General features: G+C 34.2%; 1 protein-coding gene across 3 annotated transcripts; it reads right to left on the reverse strand.

The window, feature by feature from the left end:
• Positions 1-2823: 2823 nt before the first annotated feature.
• Positions 2824-14792, reverse strand: LOC130654430 (uncharacterized). 3 transcript variants are annotated; one of them, XM_057457007.1, is made up of 5 exons: positions 14616-14792; positions 10180-10369; positions 8776-9548; positions 6566-8465; positions 2824-4884 (listed from the first exon to the last, which is right to left on the reverse strand). In XM_057457007.1, the coding sequence occupies exons 2-5, from the start codon at positions 10346-10348 to the stop codon at positions 3338-3340; spliced, it is 4389 nt and encodes a 1462-aa protein (XP_057312990.1). In that variant the 5' UTR covers positions 10349-10369; positions 14616-14792; the 3' UTR covers positions 2824-3337. The 3 variants fall into 3 exon arrangements, with proteins under 3 accessions (XP_057312990.1, XP_057312991.1, XP_057312989.1); XM_057457008.1 differs by having other exon boundaries at positions 10180-11725; XM_057457006.1 differs by having other exon boundaries at positions 10180-11844.
• Positions 14793-19153: the final 4361 nt, after the last annotated feature.

Below are 19153 nucleotides of genomic sequence, written 5' to 3' on the forward strand. Positions count from 1 at the left end.
CGAGCCTTCAAAATTTTCGTTCCTGGCCAAAAATCCTAAAACTGGTGCGTTTAAGAACTGTACGTGACTAAAAAACGTGACAATATATTTATCTTAACATTTTTGAACATACAAAAGAAAATATTGCAAAAAAAATAGAACACGAAAAGGTGAAACAGACCTACAAACAACACCGACCACCATCACTTCGTCATCATGTTCCTTCGTTGGCTTGTCAAGGCTGCGGAAATCTTGGATTGGTTTTTCAAGGAATCAGGCGTTTTGATTGGTGTATAGTACGTGCGAGCGGTCAAAACAAAGTCAGTTAAACTATCAGTAAAATTGTCCGATTTGTTTTCTGTAGCACCTAAGCGGAATCGGCGATTAAGATCACGGTGGTAACTATTGTTAAAAATGGCGTATTAAAATAATTGCATTCCTTTTAATCACTTCATTTATTTTTTATAGTTAAGTTATTACATTAAAGAAATAAATTTATTTCTTAAATTTATTTTAATCAATAATAAGATTTACAGAGAGGACAGTTAAACAGAGTTGAACAGACGTATAGGCGTAATACCCTTTTCCTAAAAAGTTTTATCACAATTTCGGTTAAATAAAAACACATGTAACAGCCAGTCGTTACTTAGTCCAGCTAAAAATATAACTGAGCCATTAAATTTTGTGGTTTATATTATAATATGTTTTCATGACAGTAATAAAAGGTGTAGCTACTTAACTCCTTTAGCATCAGAATTATTGAGAATTTTGTAGTAGCCAAACTGTATTTTGCTACTTTCACTTTTAGTGTCACGGGAACCAAGAGCTAGCTAAATAGCCACAACCTCAAGTACAAATAAATAACAATATACTAGGCTAAATGAAATCAAAATAATCGGAAGAAATAAAGCTAGCTATAGTTAGCTGGCTTTAGCAGGATGCTACTTTGAAATCTACGTTTGTAGCTAGACAAAATCTTAAGATTGGTTTGTTTTAAGATTTATACATGGCTAGAAAACGTGATGAAGTATTTGTCTTAACATGTGAAAACACACAGTAAATAAATAATCCTATAGATTCAAAGTATTTAGAAGAGAAAAGGATCGAAATAGACCTACAAACCTCATACCATCACTTTCTAACCAAAAAAGGCCTTCGTAAGCGTAGCATGTTTTCTCCGTCGGCATTTTGGAGACCGCGAAAAACTTGGATCGTTTATTAGTGAAAATCGAGCCTGTTGATTGGTCAATTACGCCCGAGCGGTCAAAACGAAGCTGCAGGGACGCTGGGATTTTCCATGTGCCTCGCTATTTAAGATGCCATGTTGCGTAAAGACAGCCAAAATACGGCTATTATTAAAGAGATGTGAAACTTAACTATATTTTCCTCCACTGACATAAGACAACGTTGATTGTGTGAAGCTGAACTTTTGAAATTTTAGAATTTACTGCCACTTGCACTACCGTAATTTATCAAGTTCCAACCTCTCTCCCAGAGCGTGTTGCCTATTTTTCATATCCAGACAGCGAGATACACCTTCCCAATAATTTCCTAATTTGCTGTGAAGAGACATTACTGCGCATTAATAAAGGACATTGATTTGGCTAAAATTATCTAAGAAAATATCGTCTTTGTTACAAGACTAAAAATGTGTGTATCTGTTGGTCCAGGGCAAGCAACATGGTGGCTTGAAATATCACTTGTCTCCTCGTGTATTTTTTTTTTTAAGAAGCAATGGCTTTAAGTAAAAAAGAGCATAAGTTCGAGTTCGAGTCCATGGAATATAAAAAGGAGTTAAAAGATGCAAGACTCTGGGTAGAGATTTGGTGATAACAAAGTTCGATTATCTTCATTTTATTTGTCAACCTGGAAAGATGAAACGCGTACGCGATTCATCCTCATATCAAAAAACGCTACAGGCCCTGGGATCGAGGTTGTTTATTTGTGCGTTTTGTCCTTCTCTTTAATGACCTAAGGAACGGACAGACATGAACACAGACTTAGCGTATTAATATATTTAGAGTCGTTGAGTGGCCCGTGGAAAAGGGAAGTAAATAATTACGGAATTATATTTTAAAGACGTCATGAATGACCCGTCTATATACGAAAATAATTTTTTAACCTGTTGTTTTTATGGTGTAGTGCATGAAAGTCTAATCAAATCAATGCATAGAATCATTTGGTTTTGACACAAGGTTAAGGAGAGTCAGTTAAAAGGATTGTCGATGACATCATCCACCCGTTGGGTTTGTTCGGGGAATTGACCCAATTTTGGTCCCAGGTGGTTCCTAATTAACCACGCGGGAGTTAATGTCTGCATTCGTTTCAAAGTTTTTTGTGCCTTAAGTTACAAGCGCAACGCAAAGACAACAATAATTTTTAAAATGCTGTTGACGTCAATCCGTCTTATTGTATCAGTCAACAAAGCAATAATTGTTCAGACTATATCCCCTTTGCTTGTTACGGAATCAAAGATTACTAGAGTCACTGCATTGCGCTTTAAACTTCATGGGCACATAACTGGATGTGAGTTGTTCTGGTGATGTCAGTTGTTTCATCCCAGCGCCAATTTATTTGATTCGGGACAAAAAGCATTTAAAACTCAGCCATTCGACAAAACACAAGTGCTTCATCTAAAAATCTAGTTTTCTGCCATTTCCCTATACTAAATAATGAACTTCTGACTGACGTGCAGGCATATCTAACGTAAAACACCTTTTTCACTTATTTTACAAACATACAAATTCTAGTGAGGAATAAGAAGTAAAAAATAGAGTCACTTTACTTATTTAATCCTTGAGTTGAGCAGCCGGTCATTGCTATGAGGGTAGCAGTTAAACATAATTATTGACAGTAAAAATTATATATATTATTTCATTTAAGGCTATCCGTAAAATCCTTAAAATGTTTACAAAAAAAATTCTGAAACGTATATAACAAAAGTTGACCCTATTCAGGTTGGCGTATTATTTACTCCCGGTTCAACTTATTAGGATGTCAATTAGACAAAAATAAAATAAAATGATACGCCCTATTGTACGTCCTTTAAATACAATTTTTGGTGCATTTTTGCTCCACAGGGCACCAGAATTCACAAAACTAGTAATGTCAGAAAGATATTAACGCCTTTGAGTCTAAACGGGTGTTAGTATGAAAGGGCTTTCAACGAATTTTCAAATGATAAAAAATTAGCTGCTAGAAGTTTCAGGGCCATTCGGTTGACCGTTCTAATGTTAAGCAAAAGTATAGGGCATTTTAGTTCTTTTTCAGTGTTTTCCTTATTTCATACGTCATTTTTGACTAAATCATGGCACTGAATTACTTTCAGTAGCTAAGCAAAAGCCAGAAAATAAAAAAATTATCGCTTAAAAATTATAGTTACAATCACGTCGCCTAATTCGTTTTGCAAACTCTCTGTGAATGATTGCACTAACTTTTTGCTTCCTTCTAAGGACGACGTTCCAAAATATATCGTGTCGCTTAAAACAACTCCAGGATATACTTTCAAACCACGTTGAATTAACGTTCTGATTAGCGTTCCAAGTCGAGCTTCCGCTAGGACCATACCTTTCCACATAGCCACAGGATCCGAAGTAGTCAGTTTGAGACGAATTTCTCCTTTCATTTTGATAGAGGTAGGCGCCGTAAACAATAACTGTTGAATACTTGAACGACTCGACTCTCTGAAACATTCTACTAATGGTTGAATGTAAAGTTCCGGTACAAACCCTTTAAAGAGTGTTTTCCATTCATCTTCATTAACTTCAGAAAGGTACTTAAAAAATTGCAATAGTACTTTTTCGAAACCTTTCATGCTTTCAAAGCCTTTCACAAATAAGTCAATAGATAATTCAAGGATAAATTTTGACAACATGTGAACGAGATGAAATGTGCGAACACAGTGAAAAGCATTACCTTTTAAATGTTTCCTCGATAATACCGCACAGACAACGTCAATAATCATCCCAAAGTCATCTAAACCAATCCTTGATTCTATTGGTCGAACGACGTCTTCTAAGAATATTAACCCATCCAACGCACGCTTACTAGTTTTGTCGTCGCATTGTTTATATAAAGATTTTATGTGTGTTTTACAAGAACTCATAACAGCTGCGATGACAATATCAAACTCAATGGGGCATGAGTTGATGTATTCGAATTTAATTTTCAATCTTGGACAACGAATAGCAGAAGCAACATTGATGTACTTCACGCCATACGTTTTAAGCTTTTCTGCGAGCAACTTAATATAATGATCTACGCTTTTATCGTTAGGAGCTAGAATGCACAAATCAACATCCGTTCTTCGGTTTAGCACATATGAACCAAATGGTAGAATCTCCTTTACTCCGTTGGCCGTACCTGTCACGTCGTTCCATGCTGCAGCAATAAAACTTATCCCTTCGCTAACAGCCAGCTTGTATGCTTCGGTTTGACGACAACCCATACGATCTAGCATACATTCAACGGTCATCTTATATGGATCTGGAAGTTTTTCCCGTACATGAAATAGTTGAAAATCTATGTCCGGATGTGCATAAGCCAAACCACGGACTGAATCCACATTGGTACTTTGATCATCCCAAAATTTTACCTCTTTGACGCTTGGGAATGCTTCAAGCAAACTATTGACGTAATTTCTTTTATATTTACTTACCTCGCCACTATATCTGCTACGAGTAGTTGGTTTGAGCATAAATCTACCAAAGGACATTCCATTCTCAAGCGTGATGCTTTTAACAGCTTGCCTTAGATCTTCGATTCGCGCTGTCAGTAGTACCGACATCGAGCACGCTCGATCTTTGTGATCAAAGTATTCTTTTAAAGACGGACCTGGGTGCACGTGTAGAGGTGATTGAAGAGATTGTATTTTTGACAACCAGCCGTCGTATGGCCAAGGTGTGCCTGCAAAAAAACAATTACAAAAGTAATTGAAAATTAGTACTTATTATACAGCTTCTCCGCGTTAAAATTAAATTTGCCTTTCCAAGGCCCCGGCGTCGAGTCTTTTGTGTGTATAGGGTATTCTTGTTAATTGAGACTGCTACTTTTATTCAGAGGGAAAAATTATTATTAACTAGAACTCGGACAAGTGCTATTCTTTTTCATTTCCTCAGAATATAAAATATCCGCCTAAATGCGACATTTTTTTTACTTGGTTTCTTGGTGGTCTTATTTAACGAAGTATACTGTGATAATCTTGGCATCAGGTTTGCTGGTGCTGTTGAACACGCCATTTTAAAAAATGCACTGGATTTAATTTGATTGTTCTTAACAGTAAGAGAAACAACCCATAAGGAATAAATTTATTCACATCAATGTTAACTTTGTTTAATACCAAAATGATAGAATAGGAAAATAAGATTTAGAATATGTTAAGAGTGTTTGTATGGTAATTTTTTTCAGTTTCAACAAAGTTAACTTTACCCTATTAAGGCCTGAACTTTAGGGGCTCCCCAAATCCAGGGAGAAGGGCTGCTGGCGCTCGCTTTATATCTCCTAAACAAGAAGAATTTAACACAAAACTTGATGACGTCATTGATTTGACGATGACGTCTGCAGTTTTCAAAATCCCTTAATTTTTACCTAATATTTTCCTCAATACTTTACAGTTAAATGGAACGGTCATGCTCAATTAATAAACTCTCCATCAGAGTGAATTTGAAATCACTAGACTCTTTCTCAAGCACAGGGAAGTTGTGAAACTTTATCCTTTAGAATTATTTTGATAGTTCTATCATTACAATTTTATTACTGTGGTTATATTTAGTATATATCTCGAACGTTTATATATATTGGATGAGTTGTAGATTTTGTCGTGTTTTTTTCTTAATATCTCTAAAAACTGCTCTAACTACTTTTCAGGACGTTTGAAGACAAAATTCGAGTAAAAAAAATTTTGATTTTTGGAATCGACACGATCCTACAATTTCCTGTTGCTATGACAACTATAACTACATTTAAAAAAAAGGGGAAAGCTATCCAAAGAGTAAGTCCCTACTAGTTCAAAATTTATTTTAAAAATTCTGAAAAGGGGAGCCTTAACCCTGCTTGAATTGATTTGAAAAAACAATGTTAAGCTTTCAAAGAAAAAACCCGAAAACGTCATGGGACAAGTGTTAAAAAAAAAACATGCGTAGTCGTCCACCAAAGCACCATTTGAGGGGCGTTTATTTATATTTACATTTTTACAACGCATACTTTCATAGATTATGCTTCTCCTTCTCCTTTGTCTTATAAGTTACATTGGTAACGAAAAATTTCGGACGGAATAACTTTCGGATATTTTTTTGTCGGAAAATTTTTCCGTCTGAAATTTGTGTCTGCTGAAAGTTTTTCTGTCCGAAAATTTTGGTTTTTCTATTTTTTTAAAAAAAGGACTAGAGCATAGAAATTATATATAGGGTAATCAGAAAATCAATAAATGCAGTTTTAAAATTATTATTTTCGTTATGATAACGTAAGCTGTTTTGAAGGCTACTCTCGCAAGAGGACGATGCGAAAAGTAACGTTTGTTATTGTGTAGTTTACAATAAACAATAAAGTAATAAACTGGCATGCAGGCAAATAATGTACAAATTATTACCTGTCATTTCTTGATACAGTTTTCTTCCTTCTGTTGGACCAGGCGTATGAAATAAAGTTCCATCGAAATCAAAGATATACAACGACTTCACAACGCGTGGGCCAAAATACATTCCAGCTTCTTTTTCCACATGGTTCTGATTTTCTTCGCCACTCCCATCATTTAAATAATCGATCCCGTCTTCATTCTCAGGCCCGCACAAAGTGCCTAGGAAAACGCTGAATTGTTTAGGGTCGGTACACATTTTACTTACGCTCGCACTGATTGCAATTTGCACCCCAACTACACCAGAAAGAATCACTTCTTCTTCGAGGTTTTTTATAATTTCTTTTTCCAGCCATTTCTGCGCTTGTTTCGCAGGAGTTTTTTTGGCATGTGATATTGTAACATGAGGTAATTTCAATGTGCACAACTTTTCATCCAACTCCTTAACCAGCACAGCTTGAATATAACTGTTTTCAATAAAACCAGTCATTTTTACTCGACTATGCTTTCCGACGGGTGTATTTTTCACATCTGTTAAGGTTGGCGCATGCCTGATTGTCATATGATCTCCAGAAATAACCCTATGATTTGGCGGAAAATGTTTCAGCAACTTTTTTTGGGAACATTCATCTAAGTAAAGAGCGGAATACAAAACATCTTGTGCGGTTGAAGAATGAGTTGATTTCGCTTTGATCTTATTCAAATCTTTTGTCATTATATCAATTATTGAAATATCCGAATTAGAATTTATGTAGGCTGCGTTGTTATCCAGCTCCCATCTTAAAAACATTTCTTTATGGATAACATCAGTAACTTGATGAATTCCACGTTTGCAATATCTTTGTCTCTGTGATTCATCTTCGCATAAGATCTCCACCACACTGCATTTATATCCACACAACAGTGCAAGACGTTCGTATATTTGATACTCCCACCTCTGCGAATGAGTGTTATCCACGATTATTAGGTTAGTCTCCTCTTCCATTCCAGCAACGAACCTATCACGACAATAAGCATGCGCGGCGGAAATTTTTTCACCGGTAAACGCATATGAATCGCTTGTTTTAAAGTACCCGTCAGCATTACACACTTTTATAGATAAGTCATTTTTTTCGGAGTTTAGTAAATGTTGCACAAAATGCGACTTCCCACTACCAGGTAATCCTCTTAAAATAAGTACAGTTCCTTTTGATATTTGTCCAGAATCTATCGAAGAAAGCGACTTCTCAAAAGACAAGGCAGTTTTTTCAAATATTATCTTATCGTGTGAAAGTAACCCCGCCATATATTCATTAGATATTTCCTCTGGAATTAACCGTGTATGTAATAACTTCTTGAGGTACGAATATATTAAAGATGGCAGCTTATCAGATATACAAAACAAGCTATTGTGCAGGTTACCAATGGTAACATAAAAACCATCATCTCCACGCTCTTTTCCTGTTGAGCAAATACGTAGACCATGAACAGCTTGTTCACCAAAATATGTATTCTTGAAATGTTCATACAAAAACGGACTAATTGAATCCATTTCTAGTTGTTTACATAATGGTCGACTAAGCTTCAGCAACGTAATATGTGGTCTGTAGACGTCGTGATTTTCAACTAATCGGATACCAGCGTCTTTTAGCTTAGCTTTGGCAATTTTTGCAAATTTATGAAAAACATTGTGGTGTTGTACTTCAGCGTGAATTACCAGACCACGAAAGTTATTGACACGTTTCACAGTTAATCCAGCTTTATCTAATGGCAGCATACAGACCAAAATATCTTCGAGAGCGATTAATACTTGAGCAGCTTTTTCTTTGTCATCGTCGTTCTCAAGTCGCATCATACATATTGTGATGTGTGCTAAGGAAGTTCTAATGATCCCATCCTCAAGTCGATCATCACACGACAAAATATGATCTTGTACCTAAACATGTATTGATTATTATGCGAAAACGGTAAAAAGCAATTCTTACAAAGCACAAAAAAAATACGAAGTTTTAAAAGATGTTTAAGACACAGGAAGCAACCGTGTGTACAGTAAGCCAACGTAATTAATGTGGTCTGCAATACCAAAGTACGAATAAATAATACTTTTGATTATTAAGTTTTATTCTTAAGTGTGATGATATTTTGTTAAAATGACACCGACATTTAATTTTCAAAACATGGATAAGCAAAAAACATAGACATAAAGACTGCAGCATTAAGGCCTAAATAAAATTAACGATATATACCTTTCGCATATTTTCTTTAATTTCCATGCTGGTGATGGGAAGGCACATAAAGTAATTTGGTCTGTCTTTGTCATTGTATGATTTCGTTTTCTCCTCCACAACTTGATCTTCTGTTTTTTCTACAATGTGTTCCTTGATATCTTTATAACATTCCACTATATCGGTTAGGGTTTCGGTGTGACCAGTTGAGCCATAAACCTTATCCATTCTATCGTTCTTGTCCCATATTTTTGTTTGTTTATATTTGAAATATTGGATTCGATGTTTTGGAATTGCAAGAACATTATAATCCACCGATGCAAGATCCTCCCAAGAAAAAGCTGAAAATGGCTTCTCAATTACACCAATAAATCTGTCTAAATAACCAACTATAAAATCTTCTGTTGGTAATGAGTTGTCCCAGAGAATGCGATTGATAACATCAATAGCTGTCCTCATGGATTTCTTTTTCGTGTTGAAACTCGATTTTTCTTCATTGTTGATATCAATTTTCTTTTTCTTTTTCGTTTTTACTTTTGAATGATGCGCAGGTTTTCTTTCATCCTGGTCATTTTTTTTTACAAATTGTAAAACTTCCACATCCTTTTCTGCATTCTTACCGCTGTTGTTATTATCAAGAGCTGAGTGATCATTCCAATACTCGACAGCAGTGGAAACAAGAGAATATAACATCGGCGTACCAACTCTTTCAGAAGCAGAATCTTCCATTAACTTTATAAGATCATTGTCTTTGTTAGAAGACTTAATAGTCGGGATAGCAATAGGATACTGCTCTAAAATTAAATATTTAGCCATTTTAAATAAAAAAAATGTTTGGCAACATGAAATTTAAAATTGAAGTCACAAGGAAATAAACATTGACTTCGCTATCTCAAAAATTGTATTATATTTGTAGAAAGGCAAATATTAAATAAAACTCGAATGTGCTGAAATTAGTATCAATAGATAAAATAAGAAAATAAATTGAAAAGCGGTTCACCCTAACCCCATTGGACAAAACTCTCCCTTCAAACATCTATACGAATAAAACATATCGGACTCAAAAACATCTAACAAGAGAGGAAAGTTATAACTGAACGCTTTCACAGCATCCGAAGCTGGGTTTGCCTAAAGTTAACATATCTTATTTCTGCACACACCAACAGGTTGTCTATAAAAAAAAGATAAAATTACACTCTTTTTAATTTGTTAATTGTATGCATAGTTTAGGGATAACCGGCTAATGTATCTTATAAAATATGAATCATTAACTGAGCCAAGAAAATCGCACGATCAATTTCTCTGTCCTCCTCAACAAGTAATAACTTTTTTAATCAAGCTAAAGAGCTGTGATTTTCCTCAAAAAGTAGTAGTTATATGTATATCACAGAAGTAGAAATTCAAAATAACAACAAAAGTTCTCACTGGACAAGTAAAAAACAATTTTCTTAGTGTGATCCATTTGATAAATGACCTTAATAACTTCCATCTTTGTTGTATTAATTTTTACTTCATCCATATAAATAGCTTTTAAAGCTTCCAACTCTTCAAATATGCTGCCATCAAAATTAGTTGTCTCGCGCGATTCTGCCATACTGTATATATTTTACAAATGCTAAATAGAAAAAAATATTTTTTTATAATTTAACAGTTAAACTACTGAACAGTTAAATAACCTGTCCTACGATACCTAAAGTACAATACATAATTTTACTTTCATTACAATACGGTAAAAGCATAATAAATCCTATACACAAACTCATATTATTTTTGTACAAAAAGAGATATTTGAAAGAAGAAGCATGAACATTAATAAAAAAGCTTTTTATATATTCATTAAAATTAAATATATTGTATATACTTACAATAACAATAAATACAATAGTGCAAGCCCAGCCTATATTTTTTCCTTGGATAATACCTCTCAATGGAGATAAATAAGACAGTTTATACATTGTCATAATATAGCATTTGATTGTTGCATATTTTCAGCGAAAAAAAAAATGAACAGTATAGTCACAACAGCCGACCCTTTCTAAGTCTAATTCAAACCTCTGTAAATTTTACTGTAAATTCTACTGTAAAATTTTCTTACAAAGCTCTTATGTTTTTCTTCCTGTAAATGGAATTTATCTAACTCAAAGCTTCCATAATTGTTCCAAAATTTCAAATTTTAAAGATTTTTTGTAAAATTAAAATTCTTATTTATATATATATGGACTTACCATAAATCGTGTAACAGGGGCAGATAAAGAAATTTAAACAAGTAAGTCTATTTTTTTAAAAATTTACTAAGAAATGGGCGTTAAAAAACGCAAGGCGTTTAAGGGCGTTTTTAACTTAGCGCATAAAATCCCATTTTAAAAATACATTAAAACAAATATGAGGAAATCCAAGCAGGGACAGGTCTATATATTAGCCAGTTTACTTAAAATGGCATGTTTCATAAAGTGACCAGTTTGCACACCGTGTTGAGGTCAAAATTTCTGCACACAAAATTTCGAGTATTTTAACCCTCTATTCAGGAGGCATTTTTTTAAGAACTACAAATTTTTGTATGCCGCATGGCTTACTCTACGCTGGAGAGCATATTTCAATAGATTTTTGGTGACCAGCTGAATAAGAGTACCGTTTTATGAAAGCGTGTGTGAGAAAAAAAAGCAGAATAAAATTTATACAAGACAACATAAAATTATATTTTATTAAATATAAATTACATTTTTTAAGTGAATAAGCCATTTTCCGTTTTTATATAACTAACAAAAATTTTTATTTCCCAGTGATTTTTTATCTTACTAGTTCAAAAATAGTACGAAAGTTTTTCTGCTCAATTTATCTGCATTCTAACTAGCTAAAAACACATTAGAAACATTACAAAATCTACTTCTATCTAAACACCATGCATCGATAAACAAAGTTCACCAGAAAATAGGATTTTTCGAGGTCTTGTAAAGTAAACCATTCTTTCAATCTAAAATCGTTAATTTAAAAAGAGCAACTTATTCCACTTCACATCTGCTTTTAATTCAAAAATTCGTAATGCCAGGCGCAACAACTTTCTTTATCCAACTTAACCAAGATAGAGCAAAGCTTTAATAAAAAAAAAAACATCATGCGTTTCCTTTCTCCAGCTGACAGAAAAACTTTGTACCAACACCACACATGCTACGGTTTCAAAATTTCGTATTCAGTTCAGAATGAATCTCTTCACAAGTCAGTCACAATAAATTTATCAGGGGGTAGTTGTACAATTTTTGTCAAGTTCTTATTTCTTTGTTGTTTTATGGCCTTAATAACAAATCTTTAAAAGTAAATATGTTGTTTATTATTTTATTTTTGTTGCGGAAAACTATTGTGCAAAAAAGTAAAGCATCAGTTGTTTTTGTTTTTAATGGTATTTCACAAGCCACTACCCCTTAATGAATATTCTCCCCTTATTCCACTTACTTTGTTAAAATTACTGGGGTTGGCTTATGCGTTTTACAGTCACATGTTATCATTATTTATATTCTTTACCCCCTAATACAACAAATAATTCACAGTACTGTTGTATCTTATTTCGTATTGTAAATGTAGAATAAATATATATAGCTAGCAGTAAAAAGACCTTCGTTACTTCTCCGCCATATTCTCGTAAACTAACATGCGACAAGAACAAATGCAACATAAATCATAATATGCAAAGTGGACATAATTCGGGAGATGGCAGACACAGTAATGATCGCACGGATGTACAGTATACCACAAGTACAGCGAGATTAAAATAGGATACACTACAATTTTTACACTACAATTTTGTGCCCCCCTAATAAAACAACTCACAGGATAATTAAGCAGCTTCTTACTTATTTACGTCATATCATTGACGAATATGCGCTCCACTATATAATACATGCATGTGTGTATTTGTGTAGAAATTCTATAGAAATTCAACCCAGAACATATTACGAAAGCCACCCTGGAATATTTTTATGCTCAAACGAAATACTTTTTTGAAATTGCAACAACAAGCCTTTTGACAAAAATTAAGTACGTCCACCAGACTAGCTTGACATACCCTAAATCCGCCACTGTGTAAACTGGCCCTTTATTAAATTGTGAACATTTTAATAATTTGGTCTGAGAACACCCAATAAAATTACAGTGACATTAAAAATTGGTACATTAGATGTGCCACTTACAAGAGGATAAAAAACCATTAATGTAAAAATAAACCATTAATGTAAAAATAATTTTGAGGTCCAAAATAAAGTTGCACACAGCAGTAACACAGTGAAAACTTCTAAATTAAACTACACCTCTTGATTAGATGTCTGTTACATCCTATAAGACACAAATCGCTTGTTTAAACTGTTAAAAGCAAAATATTCCAAAATTAACACACTTAAGTTGAAATTTGCATCTTCTTTTAATTAAGCTTTATATACCTTGACTGAAAATGTGATCTATCTTATAAACCGTTTTTTGAAAAAACATGGCATATGTTCCAACCCTCCTGTTTTGAGCAGGAAACTCCCGGTTTTGAACATACCCTCCCGTACTCCTTAAAAGAATATAGATATATATATGTGCATATTTTACTTGGCTAGCCGCACAAATATGGAGAGTCCTAGAGTATTCAATGCTCATTTTGAGCTACACAGACCCAATTAGGGCCTGCGCTCTACTAGACAACTCCCGGCAACATCCCACGGCCCACACAGTGTGCCATCTCCGCAATTTTCCTCACATGGCTTGGGTTAACCAAGTCTATGGTAACTAGCTATAGTAACTTTCACTCGCCCATGTTGAATCATTGTCAAGAGGAATCGAACCCCGGTCTCCCGCACAGACTACAAGAGCTATAACCACTAATCTACAGTGCCGTTTAAAAGAATATTCTCCCGTTTAAGCAGCATTTACCTTCAAAAAATTTTAAAATCAATGTAAAATAATTCAAAAAAAATCTTCCTGCATTCAGCCAGACCAGGAAACTTGTTGATTCTCTCGCAATTCAGTTACCATTTTGTCTCTGTTTACGTAGGTAACTCATGTATGCGATAAAATTGCATAAAAACCATACATTTACGTTAGGTAAGTTCACCCAGCCAAAATTTAAATTCTTAAAATAATGTGCAATCATATTCATTCTTCTTTAATGACTAGAACATCTCCAACCTTGTTACCGCTTGAAAATACCTGATGATTTATTAAAACAATGTAAATCTGCATGTAGTCAATACAATCTAGCTCATTTATCTAAGGAATATATAACATCATCATTTGTTAGTTTTACATTTACGTTAACCATTTCATTGCTTAATGTTGTAAAGTGGTCGCAAACTATACAGCAGTAATTATTATAGCAGGATTTTATTAATATGTACTTACGCTATGAGATTTGTGTGGTGTAAAACAGCCCTAAACACCTTGGCAATTCTGGGAAATGCATTTTCCTAGCATCTAGAGGCTCTCAAAATCTCAAAATTTTCTCTAAATTCTGAACTAAGTTCACTCAATCTCCCATTTTAGAGGATTCCAAGGTTGGAAGGCATGACATGGTTTTATCAACATAGGCCACCATCAAAAATATGTTGTGTTCGCGTCCTGAAGACCCTGAAAAAATGAGGCGTTGGGGCGGTCGGGTGCCCTCTAAAAAAAGTTTAACAGTTCTGGTGCTAAATATACATAGCTAATGCATACAGCAATGCTTTTTTTCTGAACCGATCTAGCTACTTATAAAAGAAAGTACAACCATGGTGTCAGGGCAGTTACAGTGGCAAGAGCTTAAGAGCTGCAGCTAGCAATAATACGAAAAAATGTCCAGTGTTTGTTGCATATCAGAATCAAAAGGAAGTGGTATATACTTGTTATTCTTTTACCTCTACTTAACCACAAATCAATTTAACCACCAATCAATCTTTTTCGATTTTCTTTAAGTTTGTTGTAACAGCATTAAATCTACTTGATATATATATATGAAGGTATGTGTAGGTGTAATAACTACGAAATTTAATGGGCCGTTTGAGGATGGTGCAATCAGTTGTAAACAACGACGCCATTATAGTTGTTTTGCTTTCGTTTTTATTTCGCACCTGGGCCGGGACCTCGAGGTCCCCAGAAAACCCATTATTTTGGAGCGATCCGCAATCTGGTCCCTGCCATTTGCATGCGATTTTTTCTATTCTAACACGTATTTTCTTGTTTAAGCATGTATTCACAAGGTCGTTTAATACCTCGTTAATAAAATTATTTTCTTAATCGTATTAATTTTCACGGTTTTTTTGGTTTTTGCCCACAATCGCAAAAATTTGTAATTATGTTATAACCGCGAAAATTAGTACCCACAAAAAATTAAAAAGAAACGAATTTCTTAAAAAAATTTCACTCTTCTGCCAAAGTGCGGTTAAAAACAAAAATACAAATTAATTGAATTTACAAATTAATTGATATATGCTTTTTTCCTAATCAATTACCCCTTCACGCAAAATAGCTTATATCTTTCTACAATTATATGACTACTTACGTAGGGACAAATCTCTTCCTCAGGGGTTAAGTAGGCGCTAGGGGCTTTTACATCAGGGGGACGAGGATGCGAAGGGGCAAGACGTAATTGCTTTCTTGTTTCCACAAGACCTCAAACTGATGGAGGGTTGATGATGTAAGGGATGATGAATCAGAATAGGGGTGTGAAGATATCACAGCTGTAGCATTTGATGCCGATGATGACGTAAGCGGTACCAATGGAGAAGGACGCATCGGATTTGATTTATTTTGATAACCAATATAAACTTTTTAAAGACAAGTAAAGAGATACAGTTGAACTCATATAATTCGAACTCCTGTAATTTGAATAATTATGTAAAACTAGTCGATAAAGGCAGGATAACAATGAAAAAGAAGCTTCATTTGAATTTTGATGCATCAGCAACCAATCCACAAAAAAATTTAGAACCTTGTTTTCACGTTGCCTCTATTGTGGAGAGCTCAAACTGCTGATCAAGAAAATATATGTGATCATGTGCTTTTAACGAACGGTTAATGAGATTTAAGGGTTTAAGAATGTTGCCGACGTCAGCAATTGCCCGGGAAGACCCAAAATATTTTCAGAAATTTTGTACCTGTTGCCTTCATCGTATAGATCTTGAAACGCTGATCAAGAAAATGAATAGGATTAAATGTTTTTGACAAACGGTTGCAGAGATATTAAGGTTTGAAGGTTTTTCGATGACGTCATTAACCCGTCCATTCCGAAACGGATTTGGGGACCCAAGTTTGGGAAACTTACCCAAATTGGTCCTAGGTGGTCCCTAGTTAACCTACGCGGTGAAAAATCCCTGACGTCACCACTTCGTTTCCAAGTTATTTGGCCTCAAATTTTAAAGTAGTGTTAGTGACGTCGCGCCGTAACGTCAAAGAAATTAACATATTAGACATAACTTTTTCGGCAACATCAAAGGAGAATGAACAAATCCACTTTACCTGTCACAGCCAGACGGACACACTCTCCGTATTATTAAGAGAAGGTGAAACAGATTCTTGGATTCGAACGTTTTACGTTTTCGATTTTTTTTATGCTACTCACCAACATCTGAATTCTGTAAAAAAACGCCCATTAACAAATAATGACAAATCAATTTTTACAGATTCAAAAATTGATTTTAATAAGCCGAAAATCAATCAACAGGACAATGAAGGGAAATTGGCCGAGGAATCTTACACGGGGTTTGATATGTATATTTTCGTTAAATAGACATACACGTGGTCACTCTTTAAATATTTTTTTGGTAATAATTGTGTTGAGCATTCAAATATGAAAACTACTATCTTAGAAAAGGCATAACTGAGTTTGTTAAAGGAGGGAACAGTTAAAAAGAAACATCTGATACTTTAACCTTAAAATTCTGGTGTTGCAAGAGGTAAACGATCAGTTTGTTGTTTTGGTTGTGTGAAAGAAGTTAATAAATCAAAGTTATTTAACGAGGAGCATTTAGATACCGATGTTTCTGCTGGTGTTGCAAAGGTTGTGTAATTTTGTGACATTTTTACACAAAATAGAATTGAAAACAAAATGTTATAAACTATTTAGCTATCTTCTTTTTAAAGTTGGGAGATTAAAGTTGGAAAATCGTTAAAAGGGTTGAACCCGGTTGCACATCAAAGAAGAAGTGAAAGCTTAGGATTCTCTCGGAATTTCAAATGTTTTCGTGCCGATTATTTTGGGCATGAAGTCCATGTTGATCAAAATGAAAAATTAGTTACGTACGTTACACATGTAGCTCATGATCTCATGATGGGTACTCTTGCATGATTGTGACGAACACGACTATGCCTGTAAAAAATAACGCCTTGATAAATAAAATAATTTTCAGTAAGTTGCAACACAAATATTGCAAGTTAAATGGTGAAATAATAAATGGAATATGTGGGATCAAATTTATATCGTCAGAGGTGGAGAATTTAAACTTATTTGTCATTCAAAACAAATGCGTCGATTTAACCTTTTAAAAGCACAAAATCGACCGAGGTAAGTATAATTTGCCTCACTCTGGGTAATACATAATGGACGATGAATGACCAGTGTTTTAAGGCAAATTATGCAAACTGAAAATTTGATTCCATCAAATATTTTGTTGCTATGTTTGATGGAATGTTTGAAAAGAATTTGAATGTTTGATGGAATAGAATTTTCCCTTTGCGTATTTTGATCAAACATTTTTAGTAGTTTGATAGTTTTCATTTCCATCATGAAAATGGATGGTAAAGCATCAATGGCGGTGCTGGTCGTTTTAAACAAGTTAGTAGATTCTGACGACGAAAAAAACACACGAGAAAAACAAAGGAACGCGTTTAAAGAAAAAGACAATATGGATTTTACAATAACATTGTTCAAGAACTAAAAATGGAGGACCGATTCAATTTCAAGGAGATGTTACGGTTCGTAGCAAATGAATAAAAACGTTCAAAAGTCGAAACGTTTGATAAAAAACTCTATCAAACCGATCAAACATCAAATTTTCCTATTTTAATAAAGAAAAATGTTTGAAAATATGTTCAGGAACATTTTTTTATCTAACACCATCATAAACGATTTTTCCTTATTTTACAAAAAAAATGAGAAATTATGCATATATACGCAAACCGATCAAACATTCCATCAAACATCAGAAAATGTCGTTGTTTGATGAAATCTTTGATCAGTTTGCGCCGGCCTTTAGGGCAACTTTTTCCTAATTTCCGCTAACTACAAATTACCAAGCCAAGGACCATATCTAAAGAAGCAACGAGCATGTCAAGCATGCGATTAGAGGCAAATTAGGCGGAAACACCTTGCATACACAGCAAGAAAAACTTTCATTCAAAGTATTTAAAAATTCAATCTCCAAGTTACGCCTTCTTGATGTAATTTTTCGGATTAATTTGCTGTCTGCCTGGTATATTTGGAATAATTCGCTTCCTTAGTCGATGTTGTGCAAAGATCAGACAATATTTCAATTTTCTCTTTCCGCACAGCATATATCTACCACGAACCAACTTTCCAAAAAGCGATGCTTGTTAAAAATAATATGTGAATTATTATTTTTTCAACAGTAACTGCAAATTGTTATACATAACCTACCTTTTGTACATTCTTCATCATAATACCTCATGCCATTTAGGCCCACAATTTCCAAGTCGCTTTTTTCACATTTGAGTACGCACATTCAGAACTATATAAAGTATATTTGCTTGATCGTCGTTGTAAATAGGACCGTGCGTTGTTAGATTATATTGATGGCAACGCGGGTTAAAAAAAGTGTTAGGTGAGTCACCTGGCTTTTGCTGGTTGGTGTTCACCACAACACGAACACGACTTTCAGTCTTACACTCATTTAAACAAAATATTCGGCTGGAATTGTCAGAAAACTTCTTCTGCAACATGTATTTCGGTTGAATCAGCAAACTAAAAGTAAAATTATTGTGTCAGAAGAGAAAAAATGAAGAATGTAACTACACGCTCATTTATATAAGAATGATTTGATACAAACACGAGCCTCAGATTTCGCCAACGAAGGGATCAAGTCATTCCCTTGTAAAAATTGAGACGAATTGACTCATCGAGACAAAAATGGACACATCTTTTTCTAATAATCATGATGTTTTGTAAATTTTTACTTGTCTAAACTTTAATTTGAACTTTTCAAAATGCGATGACATTTAAAAACGAATAAGAAAAACCAAAGTATAACCTAAGTAATGAGTTTCTAGTGTCTGATAATCGAGCCTCGAATTATTTTTAAAATTTTGAAACTTGAGCCTTGATGATTCTTTTACAAAGAAATCTAATAAAAGAATGTGTGTATTAATCGTGTACTAATACCAACTTTCTTCCCAGTGCTCATTGTCTCCACGCTTAAAAATGAGACAAAGGGACCTTGGA

The sequence above is a fragment of the Hydractinia symbiolongicarpus genome, chromosome 8 (assembly GCF_029227915.1).
Source record: "Hydractinia symbiolongicarpus strain clone_291-10 chromosome 8, HSymV2.1, whole genome shotgun sequence".
Lineage (NCBI taxonomy): Eukaryota > Metazoa > Cnidaria > Hydrozoa > Anthoathecata > Hydractiniidae > Hydractinia > Hydractinia symbiolongicarpus.

What these genes read in the sequence shown, in the direction of transcription:
- LOC130654430 (XM_057457007.1), bottom strand. Translation starts at nt 10,348, where the DNA reads ATGGCAGAATCGCGCGAGACAACTAATTTTGATGGCAGCATATTTGAA. An exon ending in TTAAAGAAAATATGCGAAAG is followed by an intron (nt 8,466 to 8,775) that starts GTATATATCGTT and finishes ATACATGTTTAG; the next exon opens with GTACAAGATCATATTTTGTC. An exon ending in ACTGTATCAAGAAATGACAG is followed by an intron (nt 4,885 to 6,565) that starts GTAATAATTTGT and finishes GTTTTTTTGCAG; the next exon opens with GCACACCTTGGCCATACGAC.